Raw genomic sequence first — 25,779 nt, 5'->3', positions numbered from 1 at the left:
CAAAAAAAAAAAAAAAAAAAAAAAAAAAAAAAACACTCTTAAGACCATTAAGCCTGGCCCCTTCATCCCCCTCCTGGAAAGCTCCTCTCCCTGCAACAGCAGTGAACAAAAGGGAACATAGTGGAAAAAAAAAAAGGGAACATAGTGAAAAAGGAAACCCACACACACGCAGCAGCTCTCCCTACTCACAACAGGAGACACAAGGTGGCATCGCAAGGGGCACGGAAAGATCCAACCCCCCAGCATCCGGGCAGCACAATGCTTTTTGAGCGGCACTGTGAAAGAGTACCCAGGACACTAATCACACCTAACGAGGCTGGCTTGGGCACCCAGTCCCTCTGCAGGTAGAATATCCCCCAACAGGAGGGATGCCGACAAATACTTGAGAGGCATGCATGAGCTTTGAACCCAGAGGCATGCATGAGCTTTGAGCTTTGAACTCTGAAGAGGATGGAAGACCCCGATGCAGAGCGCACCCTTAGGCAGATGCTCCCCCTCTGCCTTGGGGTACCAGGAATCGTGGGGGCCCCGGACAGAAGGAGCAGCTTCCACCCTGAAGGGCTGCCACAGCCCACCCGGGCCTCAGCACATGCTCTGGAGACAAAGAGGGTGTCTGTCACCTAAATGACACGTGCTGGTATTTTAAAAGGGAAAAGGAGAGGTCAGGACTGTTGTATTCTACCGGAGTAAATCACCCAGGAGAGGTTTGTTTATTACAGAGGTACTCCCCTGCACACAGCTTGCAGCGGCTGCCACCTCCACAACCAAGTAAAGCCCGCATGGCTCCTACCCTTCCTTCCTTGCCTTTACCTTTATTCGCCTCTCTCCCACTCATCAGCATTTTTCAGGGTTTTTCCTCTAATTAGACACCCAAGTGCTACACACTTGCCTACAAAAATGTAGAAACATATCAAAACAAAATCAAAGCTAACCTTTCAACATCCCAATTAAGCAATTACACACGAAGAGTAACATGACTGATTCCTGCTACAACACAATGCCATTGCACTACAGAAAACACGCCTTTGCTTTTTGTCTTACATCCACCCTATAATCCAGTGCCATCTCTTTATGGGCCGCAGGCAGGCTAGACGAGACGTGGCCACACGCCAAGGCCCTCTATGATCACAGGACAATTCATAAAAATAAAAAGTCTTAAAATAACAGGTTTTCGCAACCGTTAACCGAGGACTGCTTGGAATCCACTTCTTTTATACAAACCTCCTCGCTGCTCCTGCAAAGCTGACTAACACAGCTAAACACAGCTGCCCTGAGACGCCAGCATGGTAGCTGTGGCCATGCCTCTCTGCCAAGTACATGAAAGAGAGAAATCCTAGGCCACCAGAAACACCCATCCTAGACAACCTGCCCAGTGAGGCAGGCTATAGCCAACGCCCCAGCCCAGCTTGTCCTTGCTTTAAGGGAAGAACAAAGCGTCACAGTGCTGACAATCGTCAGAGGGAAAAAGGGGTTAAAATGAGGAGGAAGGGCGCATTAAGCCAGGAGCCTCCTTCCCTCCCAGAAGGACACCTCCTCTAGGCTACTTCTGAGGGGAGTTTCAGTAGATGCTTTGTTTCGAAACTTTAAGAGAAAGGAAGAAAGACCTGCCCTTCATTTGGAAGGCCGCATCCAAAAACTTCGGAGAGCACTCCGCAAAAAAAGCAAGATGAAAAACAGAACAAAACCCAGCCCTGCTAGAGGGACAAAACGAGGCATTTACAGTAAGTTGTTGTTCCCATTTCGTTGCACGCAGACACGAGGCAAGCCGCTCTGAAGGCGTTCCTAGGAAAGATCGTGTTACTGCGGAGAGCACAGTTACCCAGCGAGGTGTCTGTAAGCAGTGTGAATTCTTACGTTTGGCCCAGATCTGAGCACAAGTCCTGCTTATAAGGGAAAAGCTGCTGCTGCTCGTATTCCACCCCAAAAGGCCAAGAACCTTGTGTATTAGTGGAAAAATGAAGTGAGAGACTGCCAGCAGTCTCAGGCACTGGATATTCTTATACCATTATTGTACAGCCCGAGTTTAAACGCAGCCATCAACCACAAAAATAAGACTGCAATTAAACAAGAGGTCACAGGAATAAATCAAGCCCTGGAAAGATCAAGGCAGGTGTCAGAGCCCTTTGTGGCCATGGCAGCGCTCAAACACCAGTCTGCTGCACCCTGCGAGGCCTACGTCTGCTGACCAGGCAGGACACGGACACAGCTCTTGCCTGCAGCACCCCACAATCCTGCAATGTATTTCTCTCTCATTTTAACAGCTTAAAGGTCCATTAGAGCCCAGGAAGTCCTCAGAAACAACAGACAGCCTCCTCAGAGAGCCTCAGCTCCACCCTATTGCCTCTACAGATCGCCTAAAGCCACTGGAAAGAGACACGCACCCCCCCCGGAGCTCTCAACGCCCCAGAACCACACATTCCTGTGAGCACCACACAAAGGCATCAAAGTCCCATCCACTCCCCGCCTGCCAGACAATGCCATAAACCAGCTGCTCGTCCAGTGGAGGAGCTAACCCAAACTAGTTCCTCACAGCCCCGTGCCCTTGGACCAACTCAGCCTCCTGCAGCAGTAACCACAGCCCCCGGCACGTCCCGTGAAGGAGCCAGACCAGGATCGTAATCCACGATCCTGACCACCTTTCCCTCAGGGTCTCCCTGACCCCATCTCCAATTTTTACAAAGCCTTTAGTAGTGCGGCAGCATTGCAATTCTACCAGCTTGTAAATGCGATGGAAATTACCGCTTGGTTCGTAAACGTGCACGCGTGGGAAGGGATTATCACTGTACATTCACGTAAATCTTGTTTCCTTCACAATTTAGTCTAAAAACCTCTTCCGTGTGCAGTCCCGGGAGACTTATTTGCATTAAGAAGTTCCATCTCCCTCCCCAAGCCTAGAGATGAAATGCAGAACAGCAGAGATCTGAAAACACTCAGCTCCTGAAATTACCGCATCACATTTCTTCCTATGCGGCACATCCACGTGAAGGAAACAAGAAAGGGAGCTACCCTCCCACCACACACAAACATCTTAAATTAGGTAGAGAAAGTGTCAGTGCAGCAGTCTCCAGACCAAAGGAACCACGACAAGAAGCAGACAGGAGGGCTAGTCAAAGTTTTAAACCCTGCCAAAGCACCACTGCCCTTTTTGTTTTGTTTTCTCAAGGTTTCTTTGTGAACATAGCCAACATTTACATTCAGCGCTCTCGTTGCAGCCCCATAAATTCAGCTCTACTTGTTTCTTCTTGCTGCACACTTGGTAACAACTGCTTGGCCCAGGTGTAAAGAGATTAAGCCTCGGCCCTCTTGAACTACACAGTGATATGAAACACCTTCTTCTAAGAGCATGGTGTTCACAGCCAGATTAAGCCAACCTCAAGACAACTGCCAGGAAAAGGGATCGCCCTGTTTTTCTCCTCCTGCTCTCAAGTGTGCATCCGCACTTCATCTCTTGCATGTGTGATACAGACCGCATAATATACAGCAGATCAGATCAGTTTGCACGTCCTTCTGGACTCTAATCCCTCAAAAAGGAAAAGGATTAGCTTCATGGACAAAGGTGGTCGCTAAAGGCCACGTAATCCCTCAGAGTGGACACAGAAGGTTGTAGGTCCAACATGGTTGGAGACAGGGAGAAGGCAGGGCTCCTCTTTCAGTGAAAGAAGCATAGTCTTGGGCCAGGTTAAACCAATAGTGAAACTGCAACAAAATGAGCCTTGCCTGCAAGCTGCCTCCTTATAAACTATCCATCCTGACCTCCATGCATTTCAGTCTCATACACAGGCATCTTTAACAGCCCTTCAAGACTCAGAGGTTTTATGCTAATGAAGAGCTGCACACAAGCAACGTTGAGCACTCATCCAAGGTGGCAGCAAAAAGTCTTATTTCTGATCACATTTCACAGCTGCTTTTCCAGACGCCAAAACATCCCCGGTACTGTACAACCTAACTAGATATGGGTGATGTTTGCTCACTCACACTCTTCTCCTGTCTTCATCCCTCAGGAGGCAGCAACTCCAGTTTGCTGCTATTCTACCAAAGAGTAGAGGCATTTAAGTGACTTTTCCATAAGCAAAGGGGTGCTACATAGACAATAGCAACAGGTATGAAAAGCCAAGCCATCATGCTCATTCCAGTAGGTATTGACAAAGTAGTGAGAATCCAGGGGGAAAAAGGCATTCCTATCAACTACATCCATCCCCACTTGGTAGCTAGTTTCCAGATCAGTAATTGGTAAGGACATATAGAAACAGATGCTATTTTTTCCCCCCCACATTGTATTTAGAAAAACATGCACAGGCCCCTTTATTTTTTAAGGGCTTCTATTTGTGACTTTTATCTAAAAGTTTTTGCTCTTCACAGCAGACAAACACACTACTATCACCAAGAGGTGCCAAGGATTTGATGAGCCCAACTGCAGAAGCATCGACTGACTGGAGAGGATGTTGGTGGCAGGATGAGGCATATTGCAGACTGCACTATTAAGCATTCTAAAAGTACACACCTCCATTGACCAGAGCTATCCTGATAAGTATTCCCACATCTCTTCCTGATGCCACAGCCAAGATCTACAACATCCAAAAGCCGCACACATCCTACAGCTGAGAGACTTTACCTCAACACGGAATATGACCTGGCTTCAATTATTGATGCTTTCATTACCTCCCAGCTGGATTACGTACATTGTGGTGACACAGAGACAGCACAAGGCTTCAGCTTTTAGGAAACTCCAAATCTCACAAGAACTGGAGCTGACAATTTCTTCCCCTGGCACACTGCGGTTCTCCATGCAAATGGCTGAGCACATCTCAGTGCGAGCTTTCACACAGTTCATGGTGCACAACATGCTACTCTCGAAGCCCAGGAGCACTGCACCCTTCATCACTTTCCAGGAGTGGTAGTCACCTACAGATTTCACATCCTCTAACAAAAACATGTAGTGAAACCTCAAGTTTACATCGTAAAAAGTGAACAAAAGTTCTTCAAAAACAAATCTTAAAGGAACATATACTGCTCTTCCTAGAGAGGAGAGGAAAACAACAAACACCTTCTCATGGTATTAGTCACATGGCTTAATGCATTACAAGAAAATGCCCAAACCATGACTGCAGAAGACGTGTGCGCGCATAAAATATACATGTGCACACCCATATTGAACATATCTGCAAATAAACCTGGCCAAAACTGAAACATCCATGAACCTTCTGGGCAACATCCAATACCAGCGGGGATTTGCAGCTAAAGCTGTCACAGAAAAGAAGAAAGGCCTAGAAAAGCTGCCCGATTTACAGAGCATCTTCCCAGTGCCAGAAATGAAGTACTGAAGCACCAGCACTACCACTTGCAGCATATAAATGTTTGTGTCAAAATGAAGCTTGTAATCCTCCCAGGGTGAAACACCAAACCTCCCAAATCCCAACCAACACGAAGACAGCGTTGCATCAGTCTGAGTCTATTGAAAGACAGCGCTGGTGCCTGGAGGATTACTTGCAGCTTTAAAGCAGCGGCAGTGAAAAAAAAAAAAAAACATAGAAGATGCTGGAATGTCACACAGATGCTGCTGCTGCCGCATGGGAAAGCTGTTGTCAGCTGCAGAGAAAGGCACTATACATATTTGGGACAGAAGGGTTCAACACATGCACATCACAGATTGACTGAGCTTGCTTTTCACTCCCATTGCTCTTCAGTCAGATCAGGAGCACAAGGGAAGGAGCTGGAGATCTGCTGCTTTCTGCCAACAGTCAAATATCTCCTGGGGAGAAAAAAAAAAAAAAAAAAGAGGAAAGGAAGAAGAAAAGGCCTGTTTCTCTCTCTGCTGTTATCAAAGTCAAAAATTGATATAAATGAGAAGTTCCAGAACTTCAAATCTCTACCAACAGGAATATAATATAAAAATGTCTGGACCCAAATGGGGGATGGCAATTCTAGCTCTCTCCGTGCAGCCTGGGAGCCAAGCGTTACAACAAGACTTAGCTTCTCAACCCATTATATCTAGGCCTTGCCATCCAAGACCCTTTTTGTGTGTGCCTCTGGATGGACTGAATGGTTTCAGCCTCAGCAAAACCACACTTCCAGGCCCTGCGTGCTAACGGGGAGGCACAGCCCCACATCACCTCCTGTCAGCTGCTGCACAGCCACCACCACAGGCTTCACAGAGCCTTTGCAGCTTGCTGTCTCCCTTCCACTCACCCAGCTTTAAAGGTACTTGTAGGAAGCTTGCTTCACACATTTCCCTCTCCTCTTGCTCTGCTCTGTTGGCAGGGGACACATTGCCTCTCCGGCTGCATGAAGGACATAAAGGGCACCACCACCCTCTGCTCCCTTGCTTCCAGCCTTTTTGATTCGATCACCGGTCAATGTTCACTGACTCACGCGATGATCCAGGCTTTCCTGGGGTTTGGGATTTGCTTCTCACTCCACGGAACCACGCCGAGTCCCCTCTGCCACTCGCTGCAGAGAAGTCACAGCAGGGATGCTGCGACCATCTCTTCAGCATGCCCCATGGCTCAAAGGAGGGAAGGAAGGACAGCACGTCCTTCCTGGGCTCCCACCACAGCCACGTACCGCGAGCTGAGGCTGGGGAGACAAGCAGTGACCCGGGAAGACCTCACCTTTGGCTGCAGGGAGCATATTTGGCAGGGAAGGCTTCCCCCGACCCACAGAAAGGCTCCCTGCAAGCACCCAGCATCCACGCTGGTGTGAAAGGAGCGGGTTTCTCCCTGGGAGGGAGCTCCGTTTTCCCTAGCATCTGTCAGGCCCGAGGGACCCCAAGGCACTTTATAAAACACTAAAATCCCAGCAGGCTGTAACAAAAAAAAAAAAAAAATGCATCTGCCATCATTTATCACCTCTACTACATAAGTCAGTTTTTAAGGGAAATTATTGGCCATAACTCTATACTCCTATTCTGCTCTCATCGGCTATACCAGCTTTTAAATATCAACAGAACTACTAGGGGGAAAATAAAAAAGATGCTGATTTATTCAGCAAAATCACCAGAAGGAGATTCTGGACAAAGAGGAAGAGAGAAAGAAAGGGCTGATTTACATGATCCAATTAGAGGCGAAAAAACATTGCTCTGTGCAGCCAGGAGGATGACCTGAAACTCCATCCCAGCACCATCAGCCAGGACCAAAGAGCACTCTGGTCACAGAAAGCTTCCCCAGGGACCGGCCACCTGCTGTAGTCGTTGGGGAAAAAAAAAAAAAAAAAAACATATTAAAAAAAAAAAGACAAAAAGACCAATGCAGGGCTGGGATTAACCACTGTAGGTGGTGGTAACAAACAAGGATCCATTCAGGAGTTCTTACAGAAGTATGAAATACTCCTCCAGAAGAATAAAGCATACTCTAGGAGCTCTTAGGTGTTGGGATAACGTGAGCAGTAGAGATTTTTATATATTTAATAATAAAATTATTAGTAAGACTGGTATCTTAGGCAGATGGGAAACGGTTTCCATTAGGACAATAAAGGAAGTGTTTCCCCTCAAAAAAAATGGAAAAGGTGATTGCTTTTTAGCACCAACAGCCCTGGAAGTGTGGGATATACAAACGAAGAGATCCTAAGTTGAATGTAAAAAAATAAGGACGTGGTTTACGGTGAAACCCACGCCACACAGACAAAATATAGGCAGGACAGCAAATGTTACGTGCAGAAAGAGGTCAAAAATGATTACAACGTGGGAATCCATGCAGGTTTCAGGAGGGGAGCATGAAGGTGGATGGGAACCGAAGCAAACCTGCTGACAGCTGTTTAAACAGCAAAAAGGCCACAGATGGACAGACCGCAGGGTAACCTGCTTTCATGGACTCAAAGCCACAAGGCTCACAGATGCCCCAGGGCACCCACAGCCCTAGGGAACTCGATACCCACAGCAGTGAATAATTCAGGCCCCGATCACTTACATCGCGCTAAGGAAAGGCAAAGCCACCCCGCGGGTGCCACCAGCGGAGCGGGAGCCACACAGGGTCGCTTGTTCCCGCACACAGCTCCCTGTGTGCCGCTGCGCGGCGGGGACCGGCGCCGGGACCGTCATGTGCTCGCCAGCAGCCCGGCCCCCAGGCTGAAGCTGACGAGGATACGGGGAGATCTCCGTCAGCCTCGTCTTCTGTAGGAACGGCCGGCGGTAGATTATCAGAAATGGGAAAAGCTGGGGAGGAGGAGGAGGAAAGGATAACAAAAGACAATACAAAAGTGTTTGGGGACATGAAAAATGTTAACCTTCAAAGAGACACGGCTGTTGACTCAACGTTGTGTCATGCTTCAGAGGAAACAGCTTTTGGAAAAAATCCTCTGTGCTGGTCAGCAACGTCTACAGATGACCAGAGGCACGCAGACTGCAGGGCCAGCCCTCCGTCTTCCCCACCCAGGCTGAGAAAAGACACTGATAAAAACTCAGAAGCACATTTACTCTCACCACCACTAGGAACGGAAAGACCTCAAGAATCTCTTCAGATTCTCCCAGCCCCCAAAAAAACACATCCAGTGTTGAAACTGCTGTGCTAGACTGTGATCCTCAAGGCTAGAGAAGTCCTGGCAGACCCACCCGCCGAGCTGGGTGCTCCTATTTTTAAGGCATGCCTCCCGCAGCACAGGCTGCAACACGACAGAGATGCCTCGGGCACACCACCAGAGCTCCCTCCTACCCCAGCCCGGCAGCCAGATGTGCCCCGACAATGGGTACCCCACATTACCACGCCGGCTGAACAAAAGCACGCCGAATCGGCCGGGGCACGAGCAGACGGCAGTTGCAGCAGCCGACGGCAAGAAGCAGAGCCTCGGCACATCCCGGGCAGCTGATAACAGCTGTGAGTCAGCCGGCACCCAGCACGGTTCCTTCCACCACCACCACCACTTGTGCTCCCAAGGACTTCCCATCTGTCTGAGCCAGGGCTGGGTGCTGAAACCGCAGTGGCAGCATCCCCATCTCTGTGAGGTGGACCTCCCGGGCCCCCCGTGCTGCTGCTGCTGGCTCTGGTCCACACTGTGAGGGCTGTTGGACAGGCACATGGAAGCATATCAGCCAGGGGGGTGAGTGGAAAAAGAAATAAAAAAAAAAGATACCTCACTCACAAGCAGACGGACAGGGCGAGGCATCTTAGGCACAGATGTCTGTCCCGTTACGGATCTCCCTGGGGCCCGCGAGGGCTCAGACTGCGGCTCAGCAGACAAAGAATCCCAAACCCAACACGAAGCCGCAAGGAAATCCCTGCGAGCTCCAGCAGCAGCTTCATTATCCTCACCGCTTTTCTTATTGTAATTTTTGCACTCTGCTGACTGTCACAAGCGTAACGTTTGAAATGTACAAATCCATGCAAAAAAAATGCACAGAGGGAAAACATTAACTACATTTTAGCTGAATACAAACTTGGTTCAGGGCAGATTTAGATCAAGCCTTCTGACACTTCAGATGGCAGTGCACCAACATACGCGCGTCAGTGGCTCTTCCTTTGTAAAAAGGTGGGAAGAGAGAGAGGGGAGAAGAATACGCAGCCTCACTTAGCCTCAATCACACGTCCTTTTTAACAAACAAGAATTACTGCATCATTAGATTTGGCGGCAGTACTTAAAAACAAATCAGATTTGGTGAGAGGAAAACAAAGCAATTGACTCCTGACATTTGCAACCTGGAGTATATTAGACCGGCTCCTCCAGTTATATTTAGTACGACACCAAAGACAGCAGCGGTCCCTAATTAAACAGGGGCAGAATAATCTTTACCGAGGGATCAAACACACCGGCGCCTGGGCTCCCCAGGACGTCAGGTCCTGCGCGCTGCGGAAGCCACCGTGGCCGGGTGAGTCACCGCCGCCGCCGTCCCAGCGGGGCACGATCCCGGGGCAGCTGGAAACAGCTACTGAGATCAACCCAAAGGGGCAGAGGTGTTCAGACGAGATCCTGACGCTGCTCACCCAGATGGCTGGTTTACCCCTCTCACTTCAGCAGGACCATACACCTCCCCGCACCCCCAGCACTGTCTCCCCATTGAAGGGGACTGGAGGGAACGTTTTAGCTCTGCTGGTGGTTCCCAAAGCTGGGAGAAGCTGCAGCAATGTGCTCGTGCTGGACGGGGAGGCCCTGGGATGAGCTGTCCCCGCAGCCATGTCTCGGGCCACATCCCACTACATGGGAAAAGGAAAGACACACGGACTGGAAGGGACAAAGGGATGCCATCTGGGCACACACACTTTGGTATCCCAGAGTTTTAACATAAGCAGGGGACTTAAGAGCTCTCACCAGGCTCCTGACTCAAACCTTTCAAGGAATTTATTGATTTCCTACCAGCTCTCCACTATATAATTTTCCCCACGCTTGCATTGTGTTTGCATTGTGCTGTTTGCACTGCTTGTACTTTAGCACACGCTACCTGATTGAGCGAAAAAAGATAAAGGATGCAGTTTTCCTTCAGCTTCAGACACACTGTGAAAAGCACAAGAAACCAGCATCTGCTGCCTTCATTTCACCCCGACACCTGCAGATCCACAGAGCTCTGCACACAAGTCAGCAGTCGTAATATTTTGGCCTTCTGCTAGAACAGGGACATGGAAGAAGAATTAAGTGAGCGACCTGATGCACGGCTAGCCTCCGTTTCTGTAACCTACCCTCTTTGCTCCAAGAAAATAGGAGTTATTTTACACTGCGACCTTCAGCCTGCAGGAAATGGCAAGGTAAGAGTGGAGAAGGAATATTTACAGAGAGGAAACAGCTGGCAAGGGGCCAGAGGAGTTTCTTCAACGTGTAGGAAGTTCTCCAGCTCCCAGTTTCGGTTTCTGGGACAGCTCACGCCACCACGCAGACCGCTGCTGCCTTCAGCTGCGAACATCAATCTAAAACGAGACACCTCCCCGGACAATAAAAGGAAGGGTGTGAATCCCTCAACGAGCCTGCCCAGGAGGTGGAAACACGGCACGTTTGGCCAAACCTTATTACAAGCCATCTCTGGCCTCTCTCCTCCTGCCCCGCACGCCCCTCCGCCACGCCGAGTAATTGCCTTTCCTATGTGCCACCATCGGCTGCCATGGCAACCAGGGACAATTTTCCCAAGTTTGGTCCATTTTCAAGGGCAGCACGCGCGTGCTGGCGCACGCCGAGGGAGCAACTTCAAAACTCGTCTCGTCGGGGAGGGCGAACACACATCCCCGTCCTCGCCTCCTCACAGCTCCTCTCCTCCCGCCTGCTGGCAGGGGACCTGCCCGGCCACACGGCATCCCCAGGGACACGGCAGCTCAGCAGGCCCACGCCGTCACCTCACGGCTCCCCACAAAATGCCCAGCCCTCCCGCCCCCAGCACAGCACATCCCCCAGCTCTCTGCTGGGAGGTATCACGGCGTCTCCATTTCGGTTCTGCGTAAGTTGTGTGTGGGGAAGCTTCACGTTACAGATAAACTAGCCCAACACCTAGCGGGACCCAGGAGGCACGGTCCTACGTCCTTCCCCAACTAAACCACAGGTTCACGAGCCATCCCCTCTCTTTACAGGTGACCCAGCAAGCAGGCAGCCACAAGATCCACCCCAGCACAGTCAGCTGGATTCAAAGGCAAATTCATCTTCATAGATGAACATGGCTCGGGTTGGAAGGGACCTTGAAGAACACCTAGTCCCATAGGCAGGGATGTCACCCACTAGATCAGGTTGGCCAAGGCCCCATCCAACCTGGCCTTGAACACCTCCAGGGATGGGGCATCCACAGCTTCTGTGGGCAGCCTGTGCCAGGGCCTCACCACCTCACCAGGAGTGAAGAATTTCCTCCTAACCTCTAATCTAAATCTCCCCTCTTTTAGTTTAAAACCATTCCCCCTCATGCTGTCATTATCTGACGCAGCAAAGAGTCGCTCTCCATCTCTCTTATAAGCCCCCTTTAAGTACTGAAAGGCTGCAATGAGGTCTCCCTGGAGCCTTCTCTTCTCCAGGCTGAACATCCCCAGCTCTTTCAGCCTTTCTTGGTAGGAGAGCTGCTCCAGCCCCTTGATCATCTTTGTGGCCCTCCTCTGGACTTCTTCTACCAGCTCCACATCCTCCTTGTGCTGGGGGCCCAGACCTGGCCGCACTGCTCCAGGGCCTCACACCGTCTATGGGATCTCAGCGGCCTGGGAGCTCGCAATGGACATAAGCCCTGACTCATGGGAGAAGGCTTAAAAAAAAAAAAAACAAAGAGAAATCTCTACAACCTCATCCACTGTACCACTTATTTTACACAAGAAATCAGGAAACCACACCTAACAACAGGATGCAGACCCCTACCTGCCTTTCAGCGAGCTCTGGGGCCAGGGAAGGATGCTGCAGTTGAAATGCTGCCCGACATCCCTCCTGTTAAGGCACCGGGCTGCTGCAGCACAAGATGGTGGCAGCGAGCAGCTCACCTGGCATTCCCAAAACACCCGCTGAGGATTATCCTCTTTGACGAGATAGGGGGCAATTAAGCAAGGAGGCCACCTAGTTCAAACCAGAGGAAGGAGAACCCACTGAACCTGTGCTCTACGATCTCTGCTCCTCTGCAAAACGGCCCAGTGGAGTTGTTTCGTCCCTCTGTGCGTGATCTCTCTCCACAACTTCTCTTCCTAGTATCGGTGTGATGCGATTACATGCACACGGATTTAGGAAGGGCTCAATTCTATGATAACGGAGGCTAGACTAAAGAATACAGGGATGTTTAACTGCTAAAAACAAAGGATTACATCTATGGACAGGAACCAAGAGATCTGCTTTGATTCCTGTAAAGCTATCTGCCTTGAATAAACTCTGTGGATACATTAGTCTCTGTCTAGCAATACATGACTAAAACAACTCGGGCCACCTACTGTCTGACCACCCTGGAAGCGGTGGAGGAAAAGGAGCTGTTGGAAATGTCCTCTGTTCCCTTTTCCCTGACATCCCAGCTGTGACTGAAGTTCTCCCTCAAGCAACAACACTGCTTCATTTTGCTGTACATCCTCCCTTTCCAAGCAGCACGTGAAAATGATGCTGCGTCCTTGCCAGATTCATTGCTGCCCAGGGGGTTATATACAGCAACAATGAATTGACCAGCCTTGTTAATTTAATTCAGCTACATGGGAAATCTGTAAACAGAAGCAGAAGCCATGACAATACTATCAGAGGGCTCTGAACACACCATTGTATAATTTGCTTTTGGTTACTGCTGCCAACCGCGCAAGGAAGAGGAAATTTTCCTGCCGGATATTTTACTTTTTTACTGTTCAAGCTCCTCCAGGTGAGAGGAAAGTATCCCACAGGCACATCGGGTGCTCTACCCAGCCAATTACATTCACATGTACAACACTGAACTAGCATTCGACAAGACGACTTCCAGCAACTCCTGACCCAGGCATAATTCAATAGAGAGGCAAGTCACCGCTGAGGCCCCCGGGGAAGCAGCACCTCTTCTGCTGGAGCAGAGATCAGAGGTGCCTCATCCCTTCCCAGGGCAGCTGTATTTCCACACAACAGCTGTTCGAATGCAGCCTGTACAAAAATCACTGTATTTTCCAGCAGTAACTTGGTGCAGAGTCACCTCCGCGATGAGCACTACGCAGGAACCATTCACACAGAAACAGACCTTCCCGAGGGTGAAGCTGCTCACCCAACAGCCTCTCCACCCCAGGAGCACCCTTATGAGACAGAACAATACTTACCTAGGAATTCAAGTTGAGCAGTGGCCTACTAAAAAATTCTCCACTACTTAGTGTGACCGTATTCATCATCAAAATCCTGCCCAGGAAGTCGGAGCCAGAGAGAGCCTTACAATGGTAGGAATTCACCCATAGCAGGGGAACAATGCCACATGTTTACTCTTGCTCAAAGGGCCCAGAGATTCAGGGACAGTCTTTAAAATCCCATTCTGGGAGCAAAAGCAAAAACTGCTAATCCCGGAACGAACCAGACAGATCACACAACCCCTCAATCTTCATTGCAAAATCTCAGAAATCAAACTGGCAACGTGGAATAAGAAACTGCTCAGTAGGATGGCCACAGATAAACCCTGACAATCGAGTAAAGCACACAAACCAAATAAAAACATTTGATACCACTGTGCCATCAAGGCTGGTCAATTCCTCCACTGTAGTACACCTTTTTCAGGGTATCTGCACCATGTCCTTACCAAGCATCAAATCCAAGAGAAGAAACCCCATGTGCTAGCTTACAATAGGATCCCAAGCACAGAGATTTTCCGCTTATTTAGGCAAACACACTACAGAGATCACAGAAGAGCTTGCTAAGACCTCATCGGAGACAACGATGAAAAGGCAGACACTTGGCATCCTGGAAAAACTGAGCGCACGCCGGAGCTGAAAGCCCCGAAAGCACGCACCTCGTGTAATGCCTGCTCGCAGGGACTGGTGCTGCTTCGGGGAGCAGGTTGTCACCACGTCCACCGCACCGCAAGAGGATCCTCGCACTGTGGGGACAGGACCACCACCACTCGAGGGCAACACCCACACCGACAGCTACTGAAATCCGATATAAATGAGAGCTTTTTTACCATAGGATGATAAAAAAGACCTAGCGAAGCACTACACATTCCCCACCCACGTGTTAAAATACGAGCTAGCTAGTCTGTTATGTTGATTTTCGGATGCCAGCGTGAAAAGGAAAGAGAAACGGATGACCAAAGGTGAAAAACAGCAGCTGGTGCAGGAAGGATGAGCCGACACACTATAGAAAGCTGTACTGCAAAGCAAGCAGATCCCCCTACCAAACTCCAAGAGAGCTGCCAAGCCCTGTCCCATGAGGCTACCAAGACTGCAAGTTACTTCTTCTATGGTAAGTGCCTGCAGTAATCATGAATTCCAAAAATGAAACAAACGCCAAGCTAAAAAAAAAAAAAAGGCAAAAACTATCTTCCTGTTTTCACTGGAAAGGTCATGCCTATTTAAGGAAACCTTCCCAAGCAACATGGACATGCTCCATCGACATCCATCAACTAACAGCCCAGAGTTAACTGCAGTCACTCATCAAAACGTTCCCGGTCCTTAAAACAGTCGTGGTCTGAGCTCCGAATCCAACCCGTACTCCTCCTGGCAAGGAAAGGAGTCAGGAATAACTGATACTACTCAACATCAACACGGCAATTCACTGACCGCTAGAGGAGGAGGAATCCTTACTTACCCCCTTCAGCCCCGAGTAATAGGAGGGAAAAAACACAGAAAAAGCCTCACAGTGCCCCCATCTCTTCTAGTCAACGCCTTCCCCGTGGAGAGCACCCATCCCTGAGAGCATCTGCACATCAGTCAAAAAGCCTGATTTAAAGAAAGCTCAGATATGTTCCCAAGCCAACAGAGAGAGAGATTTCAGGCCAAAACATAAAGCACCAACAATTTTTAGTGATGTAACTTTGTGATTTATCAACAGATAGAGAAGAGTTATTATTCTGAATCTGCAGTATTTAGCACGACCACATGACACCCCTGTTACACTTGAAAGAAGACAGAAGAGATGGCGAGATGGTGGTGAAAGGCAAGAATTCCCTTCTGGAAGGATGCAGTCAGCAGATAGTGACACACCGACAACACAGACCTAATTATACACATTATTTCAACTTCCTGGCATGCTCCACACACACACACACATCTCATAAATGGATAACTGGAACACACACTCAAATGTTAGCCTCGGTCTCGTTCACCACATCCAAGCCCATCAAAACAGCCCAGTTCTTGGACAAGACTAACTTGGGGATGGAGAGATAAGAACATTAAGACAAGTTAAGCCAAGCTATAACCTCCTTCATTAAAAAAAAAAAAAAAAATCAAAATCGACTTTTTTTTCCTCTCCCTCTCCTCTTCTATGAAGCTTCCTGTGGCCCACGACGGCTGTTTAACCACCACGTGGCCAGCACTATTCACAAACGCTGCCATCACCTCCTGCTGAATCCATCCCACCCCAGCAAACGATGGTCTTGCCTCTGGGACCAGTGGCTGAGACCTGTCAGCCCACAACACGAGGTACATGGCTTGAAGGCCACCATTCTTAGGGGGCTTTAGCCCAGAAAGTCGGAAGTCTCCAAAAAGTGCTTAGGTATAGGGAGAAAAAGCTGTTAGATCCCCCTGGTGACATTAGCAGGTGCCAGATCTTCACTCACTGGCTACATGAGCGCTGGGAGGCCTCCTGCCTCATCTTCTCCTCAAGGCAACAGGAGTTCCCGAAACACATGAGGATGCACCAAGAAGGCACTGCCAGGTTGGTCTTTATCTCCTCTTGGGAAAAGGCAGTGGGATGGGGTGGTTTTTCTTCCCTTAAAGCTTTTACTACTTTCAGTGCTGTAGTCTGACAATCCAGGCCACAAGAGCAGGCATCCAGCCCCAAATCCTCGCCCTGTTCTCCAGGGCTCTCTGCAGATGGCAGAGTCCCAGCCGCAGGGCACGTTTCTACACCCCATTTTCTCAGTACCATCCTCGGGTAACAAGAAGAGAACAGAACCAAATGCTCACGCAGAGCAGCAAAAAGCAGGCACTGATGGGATGCACCAGAAAGGAGGGAGATATCAAGTCCATTATCACTCAACGACTTCTCACCCAAGACATCCGAATCCCAAGTGGAATTGTTTTGCTGTCTGAATGTGCTTCAGATCACTCCGGTCTCCTCCTGCTAGCCTCACAAGCTCCCACACCAAGACCTGTGTCCCCACAGAAGAAGCACCCACTGCTGGCACCCGTCACGGCCAGCTCAGAGTATCCTGAAGACCAGAGGTGCTGGTCCTGATCCCCCTCGCAGCCAGGACGGGGAGCTGGTCCCCATCCCTCCTGTCTGCACAGCAGCTTTCTGCTCATTAAAAGAGCAAAAAATATTTATTTATTTGGTTTACTTAAAAGGCAAGGTAGCTACATTCTCTGCTAGAATAGCACTTCAGTTGCAGAAGTCGAGAGCTCCGCATGTAAAAACACCAGTTATAGCTATCCATGCAACTCCATTTGGTTCCCTATAAGCAAAGAGGACTATATGCAATTTTTTCCTGACTCACGTCTGATTCAAGCCCAGTTCTGAGGAGAAGCAATGGCTGTGCGACGTGCTTCTCCATCACTGCAGAAACTGAGCTACAGGGGTTTGGAGTTAAAGGCCAGCAACATCCCTTCCAACACAGAAAGTTAGATTTCAAACCTCACTCACCCTATAAGGACAGTTTCTTCACGATGCTGACCAAATAACTTAGTTCAAGCTTTTCCACTTTTTTTTTTTTTAGATGAAGACTACATCACTTTTTATTTGCCCAACATGACACGTTTTGAGATCAGCCTGTGGCAATGGTGGAAGCTGTAGAGAGCTGTAGATCAAGTGTTTAAACATCAAAAGAAACCCATCAGCTACGGTAAAAACAAATAAAAATAGCAATGAAAAAAAATCAGGTTGCAGGTGTCAATAGGATTTTTGCAAAACTGGCCGTATTACCAGTACCTCAGCTCCTCATTTCCTCCGATAAAAGATAATACACCTTTTCTACCTCTGAGGAAAACAGGAAAAATAAGATCATTAGTATCTCTGAGGCACCCACACTACCGTGGTGAGTGCCACAGAAAAGACCATTAAAAATTAATCGTTTTGTATTCAGCGCATGGTTTAGATTATCTGCAGTAAATACGGTTTGGGGTCATGCATTAGATGAAAAGAAGAAATGAAATATTGAACAGCTCTCAATCCAAAGCCTGAACTCACACCCATTTTAAGCAATAACAAAACTCCTGCTAAATTGAATAGCGCTTCGGTGAGTGCTATCCATCTGAAGCCCTTAGAGATGAAGTCATGTACAAAAACCTAAAGCAAAGAACTGCAATATTCAGACCCCACACGGTGCCTCCTTGTCACATCACAGGAGACATTCAGATCTCGGCAGAACAGCAGAAGCAAGGTCCATGTTTCACCGCCTCAGTTTCCCCCATGATCTGGACCAACATCACAGGAGCTCCTGCTGCCTCTCCTATGTCCCACCAGCCCCAGGACAACATCTGCCACACCGTGCAGCCACCTTCCACCTCCTTTGGGATGCCCCATGGTTGCATCAGACCCTGCTGTGACCACAGCACGGCCCAGTGCTCCTTCCCTAGCCGAGCCTTTCGGATCCCCACGTGTTACCCCAGGTTGCGCGGCACCAGGAGAGGCATCCCTTAAAAGTTGTCTTTGATCCCAAAAGCCACCACAGCTCGCTGAAAAGCTGGGCTTCCCAAAGTGCCCAGAGCCCTCCGGCAAGGTGAAGCACCTACAGACGTTCTCCATCCCCATCCAGCTTCACTCCAAGGCTACACAGGGCTTTGGACTGGAAGCAAACACAGGAAAGAGGCCTCTTGGAAATAATTTTAGTCTGGGATAGGAGAATAAGAAAGGAAATGGAGAAGTCCTTTAAACGCACGCTCTTCCCTTCATTTCTTCTTCCCACAAGAAGGATGCAAAGCCACAAAAGAGAACAAAAAAAAAAAATCAAAGCGGGGCAGGAACTGCTCAGAAGCACCCTCCCATGCGCTGCCGCCCAAGAGCAGCATCCCATCTGCCTACACCGCCTACAAAACCCAGGCCCGGAGGGAGAAGGCGCCCGGCAGGCCCTGCAGAGCCCGGCAATCCCAGCGCCTCGCCAGCCCGCCGTGGGCAGCAGAGCCTCTCGTAAAACCGACATTTCCCACGCGGAAACGGCAACCTCCAGCAGCAAATTATAGGCCCGGGATCGCAGCTCCAGCCCCTTCCCAGCCCACGCGGCACTAAATCAGGCCTTGCACGCGAAGCCGCGGCGGGGTTTCGCTCCCGGGCATCACACCCTGCGGCGGGGGCTGCTCCGGGTGTGCCCACGAGGATCCCCCCTCCGGCAGCAGCAGGGGCAGAGCTCTGCGGAAAGCCGCGGTGCAAGGAGCGTGCTGCAAGAAACCTGAGCTGCATCCAGATCCCAGGGCCTCAAAGCCTCAAGGGAGAATATTTTGATATTTGCAACACACAGGAACGCCACATAGGGTTGCTTCTTTAGCCTCGCTATTAAAGGAAATTTAGCTACAGACAGCCACAGGGTAAAAAGTGCCGCCGCTTTTTTTTTTTTCCCTTCCCCTTCCCTTAAATGGCGTGTGTTTTTCCCCATTTCTATGCTAAGTAATACTTAGCATTATTGTCGAGGTAATTACGAGCAGATAAAACCCAAGAAAGTCATAAAGAAAAAAAGCAACAACCGCTTCTAGCCCACACTCTTTGAAGCAAGCATCCAATTTTCCTGCACAGCGAACTCTCCTAGACAAAGGCGGCGACAAGCAACGGCAACGGGAAGGCGCAGCCACTTTACCAACATCCCACTGTCCTACACAAGAGATGCGAGTGCGAGATCTCACGGCCTCTTTTCTAATTGCTATGAATCACAGGCCCGCCTTGCCCACGCTCCGAAGGTTAGTAGGTGGCAATGGCAGAGCCGATTGAACATCGATGTCTCGCCGGCTGAGCTAGCGGAAACTGCACTGCTCTACCCAAACAGACGCTGGATCGGGCTCAAATTCACCCTCATTAAACAACGGGACTTTTGTATACAACCTTTCCTACTTTGCAGCTACTTAAGTGCATCACATCATAGAGTCACGTTTCCCTCGGTCCAACATCCGAGCTGCTGCGGGTGGTTTCAACACATGCCATACGTACACACAACGAGCCAAATGGGACCGGGAACGGCTCACAAGCCTCTTCCTAAACATCTCCTCATCACCCAGAAGTGAGAACTCATCCTGGAAATGTCAAGATGCGATGGCCCCTTCTCAGAGAAACCTGGGACACGGTCCCGGAGGTATCCCAGAAGGGTTTTGTGGCACAGCACAGCAGCAGCGTGACAAGGGGCACTGCGGGCCAGGATGGCCATACAGTCTGAACCCCGCAAGGACCAGGGCCTGGCCTGTTGCAGCCTTTCCAAAACGTCCTGCAGGAACGGAGGCTTGCTCTTGAAAGAGAAACGGGCAGGGGGGAGCATCCTGGGGAAGAATACCTCACATTCTCGAAGAATACCATGTATCTCTCAAAATAGCACGTTCCTGAGTTTGGAAAAGATTGCAGGCAAAATTAAATTTACTGGAGAGCAAAGGCAGCTAAAGGCCCAAAACGCGGTCAAGCAGCTCTAATCCCTAAACATCGGGATTATCTCATGACAGCTACACTCCAGCCTCCATTCAATAGCACTGCAAAATGTAGATCAACAGGATGCTTCAATGAACTGGAACTCGTTACCTCTAATTGCTTCTCTCACTTCACTTCTGGGCGTCCCTCTGATCCCTTAGCCACATCGTTTCAAAAGCACACAGAGAGAGGTCAAGCAATATGCAAGACGGACAAATCAAATAACAGGTTTCCAGTCGGCCAAAACACCCGGCCCTTCTCTTTTACTTTGTATGAAAGTTTGAGTTTGCCCCGCGTCACGGGACAAGCCAGCAGCAGCACAAAACGACAGGTTTTAGAGTACTTCCAACCGATGTGACCCCAAACGCTCTCCTGAGGGGCAGAGGCTCCTGCGCAGCAGCCCAGCAGCTGCTAGCGATAGGCTTATTTTTGCAAGCTACCAGCGACCCGTCCTTCGGCTGCAGTCTCTGGGGGGCCCAGACCACACGCAAAGCCCAGCTCAGGGCCATATCGCTTCCTCACGTCTCCCACCACTGCCCAGCCTGGCTTTGGCTTCCCTCCCACTAGTGCAAATGAAGCAGTTAATTTTTTAGTTTGTTTTATTTTTATTACCGCTGCCTCCTTTGCCTCTCCTGTGCCCTGGTTTCCTCGCTGCCACCAGGCTCCCTGCAGGAGAGCGGCTGGCAGCCCTCAGCACAGCCGCCACGTAGCACCAGCTGACCCCCTGGAAGCAGAGGTGTGAACCCCAGAAGACAAAGGATGAGGTGGGAGCCCCGCTGGCAAGGTCTCTGGGTGCAAAACACGATGGAGACGTGCCCCGGAGAGCGGCACACCGGTCTGAGCTCAGCTGCGACAGCGAGGTGGGCAGCCCCAGCAAAAAGGGCAGGGAGAGCCCTGGCTTCCTGCAAAATGCCAGCACGCTCGCGTTTCTCAATGGGAACTCTGAAAAGGACAAATTAACCAGCATATGTGTACAGCTGGTACTCGCACTCAGAAGAAAACCGCCTCCTGTAGAGCCAGACCTCTGTTCGGCTTCCAGCCTCTCAACTCCGGCCACCACCTTTGAACACAAACCTCTGAAACCCAACGAGAAATACCGACAGAGCTTGTAGGGGTACTAAAGCATCCTGAATGCTTTACTCGAGCTTTCCATTTTCCTGAGTGTGGCAGGAAAAGAGCCAACTTTAAAGTGCTCTCAGCATCTCTGTAATCCCAACTCCAAGCCTGCGCGCCAAAAGTTTTCTTTGAACTGGAGATTTTCTAAGTCTTCCCAGACTGTGTCAGGTAACTCCTAACACTCAAATATTTAGGAAAAAAAAAATAAGTGAGACAAAAGCAAACAGAGAAGCAACAACAAACTAGAAGGTGATTCATTATCCTCAGCACCCTGGCAATAGTCTGTCCAAACAGCAGCCCAGGAAACCTCATCCTGGACCCGAGGCAGGGGTCAGCTTTTAAAGACTGGAGCTGCATTTCTTTTCTGAAACGTGGCTCCACATCTCTTTATGAGAATGGCCACACCGTGAATAATAAGAGGGAGAAAGAACTAACCTGACTGCACCGCTTTGCCGTGATTTACTGGAACTGGATGTTCTCCTCCGCGAGATTTAAAAATACAGATTTCCACGGGGTCACTCCCAGTGCAAAAGCTGTTATTCACCGACCCCTTCTGGTTTATGGTCCCCGTCAGCCCTCTTACTTGCAAAACACAAACCCATCTTTGGAAACTATTAGCAGATTTGTTTCTTGCCCTCCTCTGAAGCACCATTAAAGGGCCAAAGCTTGAACTGGGACACCGAGTGGAGCATGCTGGTGCTCTTGCTTGTATTGATATCCCTCCTGGGTACGTAGCTAGTGTGCTTTGCTTGAGGTTAAGCAGACGGCTAGATTTCAGACCAAACAGGAATTTTCTCCCCAGTCAAATTGGCAATAGCTGCTGGATCCCTGCCCTCTCCCGCTGCAGGAGCCTTCGCTCTCATCCTGGGATCAACCAGGAATCTCCATCTCCCAAACCTCCCTTCACAGCACCGGCAATGCCCCTACTCCTCCCTTCAGTCCAAGGTTTCCCACCTTCATCCTAGAGGGACTCGAGCTGGTAGAGGGTGTTAAAGAGCATCTCCTGGCTCACAGCAGGAGGAGAAACAGCGTGGATTTTCTTGCAGAGCGAAGACTTATGGTCTATTACATCATTATTTACAGTCGCGGGGGACTGATCTCAGCAACACTACTCATTTTTATGAACCCTGCGCAGACCTGCCTGAATGGCAACACAAAGGCACTCGTCACTGCCTGTACAAGTTGGCAGGGACTAGATAAGGTACAGACCTGGAGCTGCACTAACAGCCTTCTCTGACCAGTCACGTTTACCACTGCAGAAGAACAACTCCCCCCAGGTACTCAGGGGTGCCCAACACAAGTCGTTCTTGGAAGAGGAACAAGGATTGACTCACACTTTGCATCTCAGTCCTGCCACACTGCTCTCAGACACAACTTCAATTCACCAACCAGACTAGACCTGATAACACAGCCAAATCAAAATTCACCTTGGGTACCGAATGGTCAGTTGATCAACTCAGCCTTGTTCAATGCAAACAGAAAATAATTTAATGACAACTTCCTACAGCAGTGTAAGTTGGCTGGTACGCTTCCAGCGCCCTGATGGGGAAGGTGAACACTGCACTGAGGCATGACACCCTCGTCTGCAGCTCCAAAGAGAAAGAAGGGACCTGTCCCAGCTAACCACAACATTTCCCTCCTCCTCTAAGAGGCTTTCAAAGACAAGATCATCACAAGGGTACTTTCTCTTCCATCTGTGCAGCAGTCGACCTCTTCCGAAAAGCAGCAAACACAGCTGCATCAACAACTGCATTTGGGTGCAGTGGCTTAAGCCAATATAACTTTTTTTTCCCCTCTGTTAGGGTCTATTTTTACCCAGACCAGCACGCTGATCCAAATGATTCAACTCATCCAAGCCAGCAAACGGAGCCAGCTCCTAGCTAGTATCTAAACAGTTAAGCAGCAGCAGTACCTTTGGGGCTGTTCTTTTCCAAAGCTTACAAGCACATCCAAACACTTCCAGGAGACATTCCTGGCTGGTGGTATTCGATTTTTGCCACTTATGGACCTCAGGGAGCTAAAAAGCAGCAGTTTGCGCTGGACCTACTCCTCCCACTCCGCGATTAACTAAAGTATGTCCCAGAAGCAGATAGCAGCCATGATCCGATTTGTCCCAATCCCAACTCAAGCAGCTTTACACCACCCTCCTAACAAGATCAGCGCTGGCCAAGCACCGTTTATCCAGCCTGATCAGAGATGGATTAGATAATGAAACCCTAACTGCATAAGCTGTCTGAGCACGCTCGCCTGAGACAGCAGCAAACAAGCAGCCCAAAAAAATTAAGGGATACTTCAAGCTTAAAAGCACGCTTTGCTCCAAGATCTTAGTAACCAGCTACTATCTTGTCTTCCTGCGGGCTAGGTTTGAAATTTCATGTTAACAGACCAAAAAAAACCACCGCTATTAGTCTTACGGTTGCATCACTAATTGCTAGAGCTAAACAATTTCTTTCAGCAACAGAAGCCGTACACGTGTCCTGAGCCATCAGCATGTACGAGTTATGCACGGAAGGAACCGTAGCAAGCATGGCACCCCGGGATTCCTCCCAGTCAGCCTCGAAACACGAGGTCACGGAGTTTACACAGCAGCAGCCTGTGGCTCTGGAGCAGGAAGTAGAAAATTGACAGGATCTGCAGGAAAAACAAGGTACAACAGTTGCTGGTGTTATTTCCAGCTTCCAGAAAGCCTCTAGTACATAAGAAAAAAAAAAAGAATAGGCTCTTTATTCCTCTCGTAAGCATTACGTACAGTTAAACATAGAGAATGTGCTAAAAAAGAACCCGTTATTTTCAAATAAAGTACTTCTAAAGTCAACACTACCTGAACAGAAATCCTTGCAAAAGGCCACCCTATGTTATGCTTTGACTTTAAGGTGCAAAGATACAGGATTTCAAAACATTAGAGGACACATCTTCCTGGCGCAGAAATCGTGTGTACGACCGGCTTCGATTTTGGCTTTTTGTGCTTACAACCAGGACCTGATTCTCCAAACAAACCAACCCCTCTCCTTAGCCCTAAAAAACGTCGAGTGAAACTTCTGGCCAAAACAGAGCGCACGGGTGCGCCGTTGCCTATGCACGCGTCCTGGTTAGATGCTCATCCTTTATACTGAAAAGATTGAAGAATCTTTCTATATGCATACATACAGAAAGATGAAAATTACACTAAGAACATCAGGTAATTGCATTATGGGGATCCTGGTCTGAAGACCGGTTATATTGACCATAAACGTTTCATTTTAAACCTGGACTCTATTCATTGCATTTCGCTGCATAATTTCTCTGCTGTTCGCCAGCGTTTGACATGGAAACCCAGCCTGATGTTCTGCTTGGAGCCACAATTAATCCCTGCTACTGCTAACAGGGCTGCACACGGCTGCGTGTGCCCGCTGTGGCAGTCCCACGTCCCAATCTTACTACCGCGTAGCATTCACTGAGCAGAGAGCAAAACGCTTTCCTTCGTTTCAGTACTCAGCAGAGCTTTTGCAAGGTATAGAAACTGTGCCAGCTTAGGTGGAAAATAATAATAATAATAATTTTAAGACCAGTTGAAGTCCCTTTGTAGGGACCTCAAGTGGATGTACTGGCCTGTGTCGATACCAGCGGGTTTAGCACCAGTTGCAACAAACGGGTGCACCTCCGCAGGTCAATGGGTGCATCTCCTGCAGGATGCGTGCCCCCAGAGCTGGGCAGACCTCACAGCACCGTGCCTGTGCCCATCGTAATCCCCATCCACACGAGGTGTGGGTGCTCCTGGGGCTCCTCCTGGGAGCGGGGTGTCCGAGAAGCGCTGGCTCCAGGGACGTCGGAGCCGGGTGCGAGGCCGAGGCGGGACACGGCGCGGCCATGGGGACACGCACCCTGCTGGCACCCAGAGGCCGCGGGGACCCCCACCCTGCCGGCACCTCCAGCGGGAGGTCCTTTGGGTGGCACCTGGCGTCCAGCTGACCCACGGGGGTGCACGGAGCCAGGATGGGCGAACCACACCGCATCCCTGCGGGCGAAGCGCCCCAACGGCGGACAAAGGGGACACCCCCGAGCTGCGCCGGGGGGGAGCCCGTGTCTCCTCCACCCGTCCCGATTCTCCCCCCGCACCCCCGGCTACCTGCATGCCGCCGCCCTCGGCCTCCGCCTCGGTCCGCAGCCTCTTGCTGTGGCCGCCCTCGGCGCCGTCCCCGCCGGGCATGGGCTGCTCCGGCTCCGGCTCCCGCTTCACGCCGCGGGCGGCCCCGCCGTTACCGCCGGCGGCCAGGAGCTGCGGCTGCTGCTGCTGCTGCTGCTGCTGCGGGGGCTGGCCGCCCTCCGCCATCCGCGCCGCCGGAGCCCCGGCCGCCCCCCGCCGCGGTGGCCCCGCTGTCAGCACGGCGCCCGGCCCCGCCGGAGGACGACGACGACGACGACGAGGAGGAGGAGGAGGAGGAGGATCGGGGAAGGGGGACGGGGAGGGGAGCGCCGCGGCCCCGGAGGCGGCGCGGGCGCGGCGGGCTCGGAGCCACCGGAGCGGCTCGGGCACGGGGAGGGGCCGAAGCCCCTCGGCAATCTCCGGAAGCGCCCGCCCGGGGAGCCGAAGCCGCGCGACCCCCGCTCGGCAACCTTCGGAGGAGGAGGGGG

At 50.3% G+C, this 25,779-nt stretch overlaps 1 protein-coding gene across 23 annotated transcripts in view; it reads right to left on the bottom strand.

Moving 5' to 3' along the window:
* Positions 1 to 25,527, bottom strand: part of RBFOX2 (RNA binding fox-1 homolog 2) — a 160,079-nt gene extending 134,552 nt beyond the window's left edge. For all 23 annotated transcript variants that reach the window (XR_004754748.1, XR_004754750.1, XR_004754751.1 and 20 more), the window contains exon 1: positions 25,274 to 25,527. Coding sequence is in view for 14 of the 23 variants with exons in the window: in XM_035340222.1 (XP_035196113.1) it covers positions 25,274 to 25,477 (204 nt within the window). In the remaining 9 variants the exon portion in view is untranslated. The remainder of the gene's footprint in view (positions 1 to 25,273) is intronic.
* Between the last annotated feature and the right edge of the window lie 252 nt (positions 25,528 to 25,779).

This window comes from Oxyura jamaicensis, chromosome 1 (genome assembly GCF_011077185.1).
Source record: "Oxyura jamaicensis isolate SHBP4307 breed ruddy duck chromosome 1, BPBGC_Ojam_1.0, whole genome shotgun sequence".
NCBI classification, from domain to species: domain Eukaryota; kingdom Metazoa; phylum Chordata; class Aves; order Anseriformes; family Anatidae; genus Oxyura; species Oxyura jamaicensis.
The sequence above is the reverse complement of the archived record's forward strand: the minus strand, read 5'-3'. Positions and strand labels throughout refer to the sequence as shown.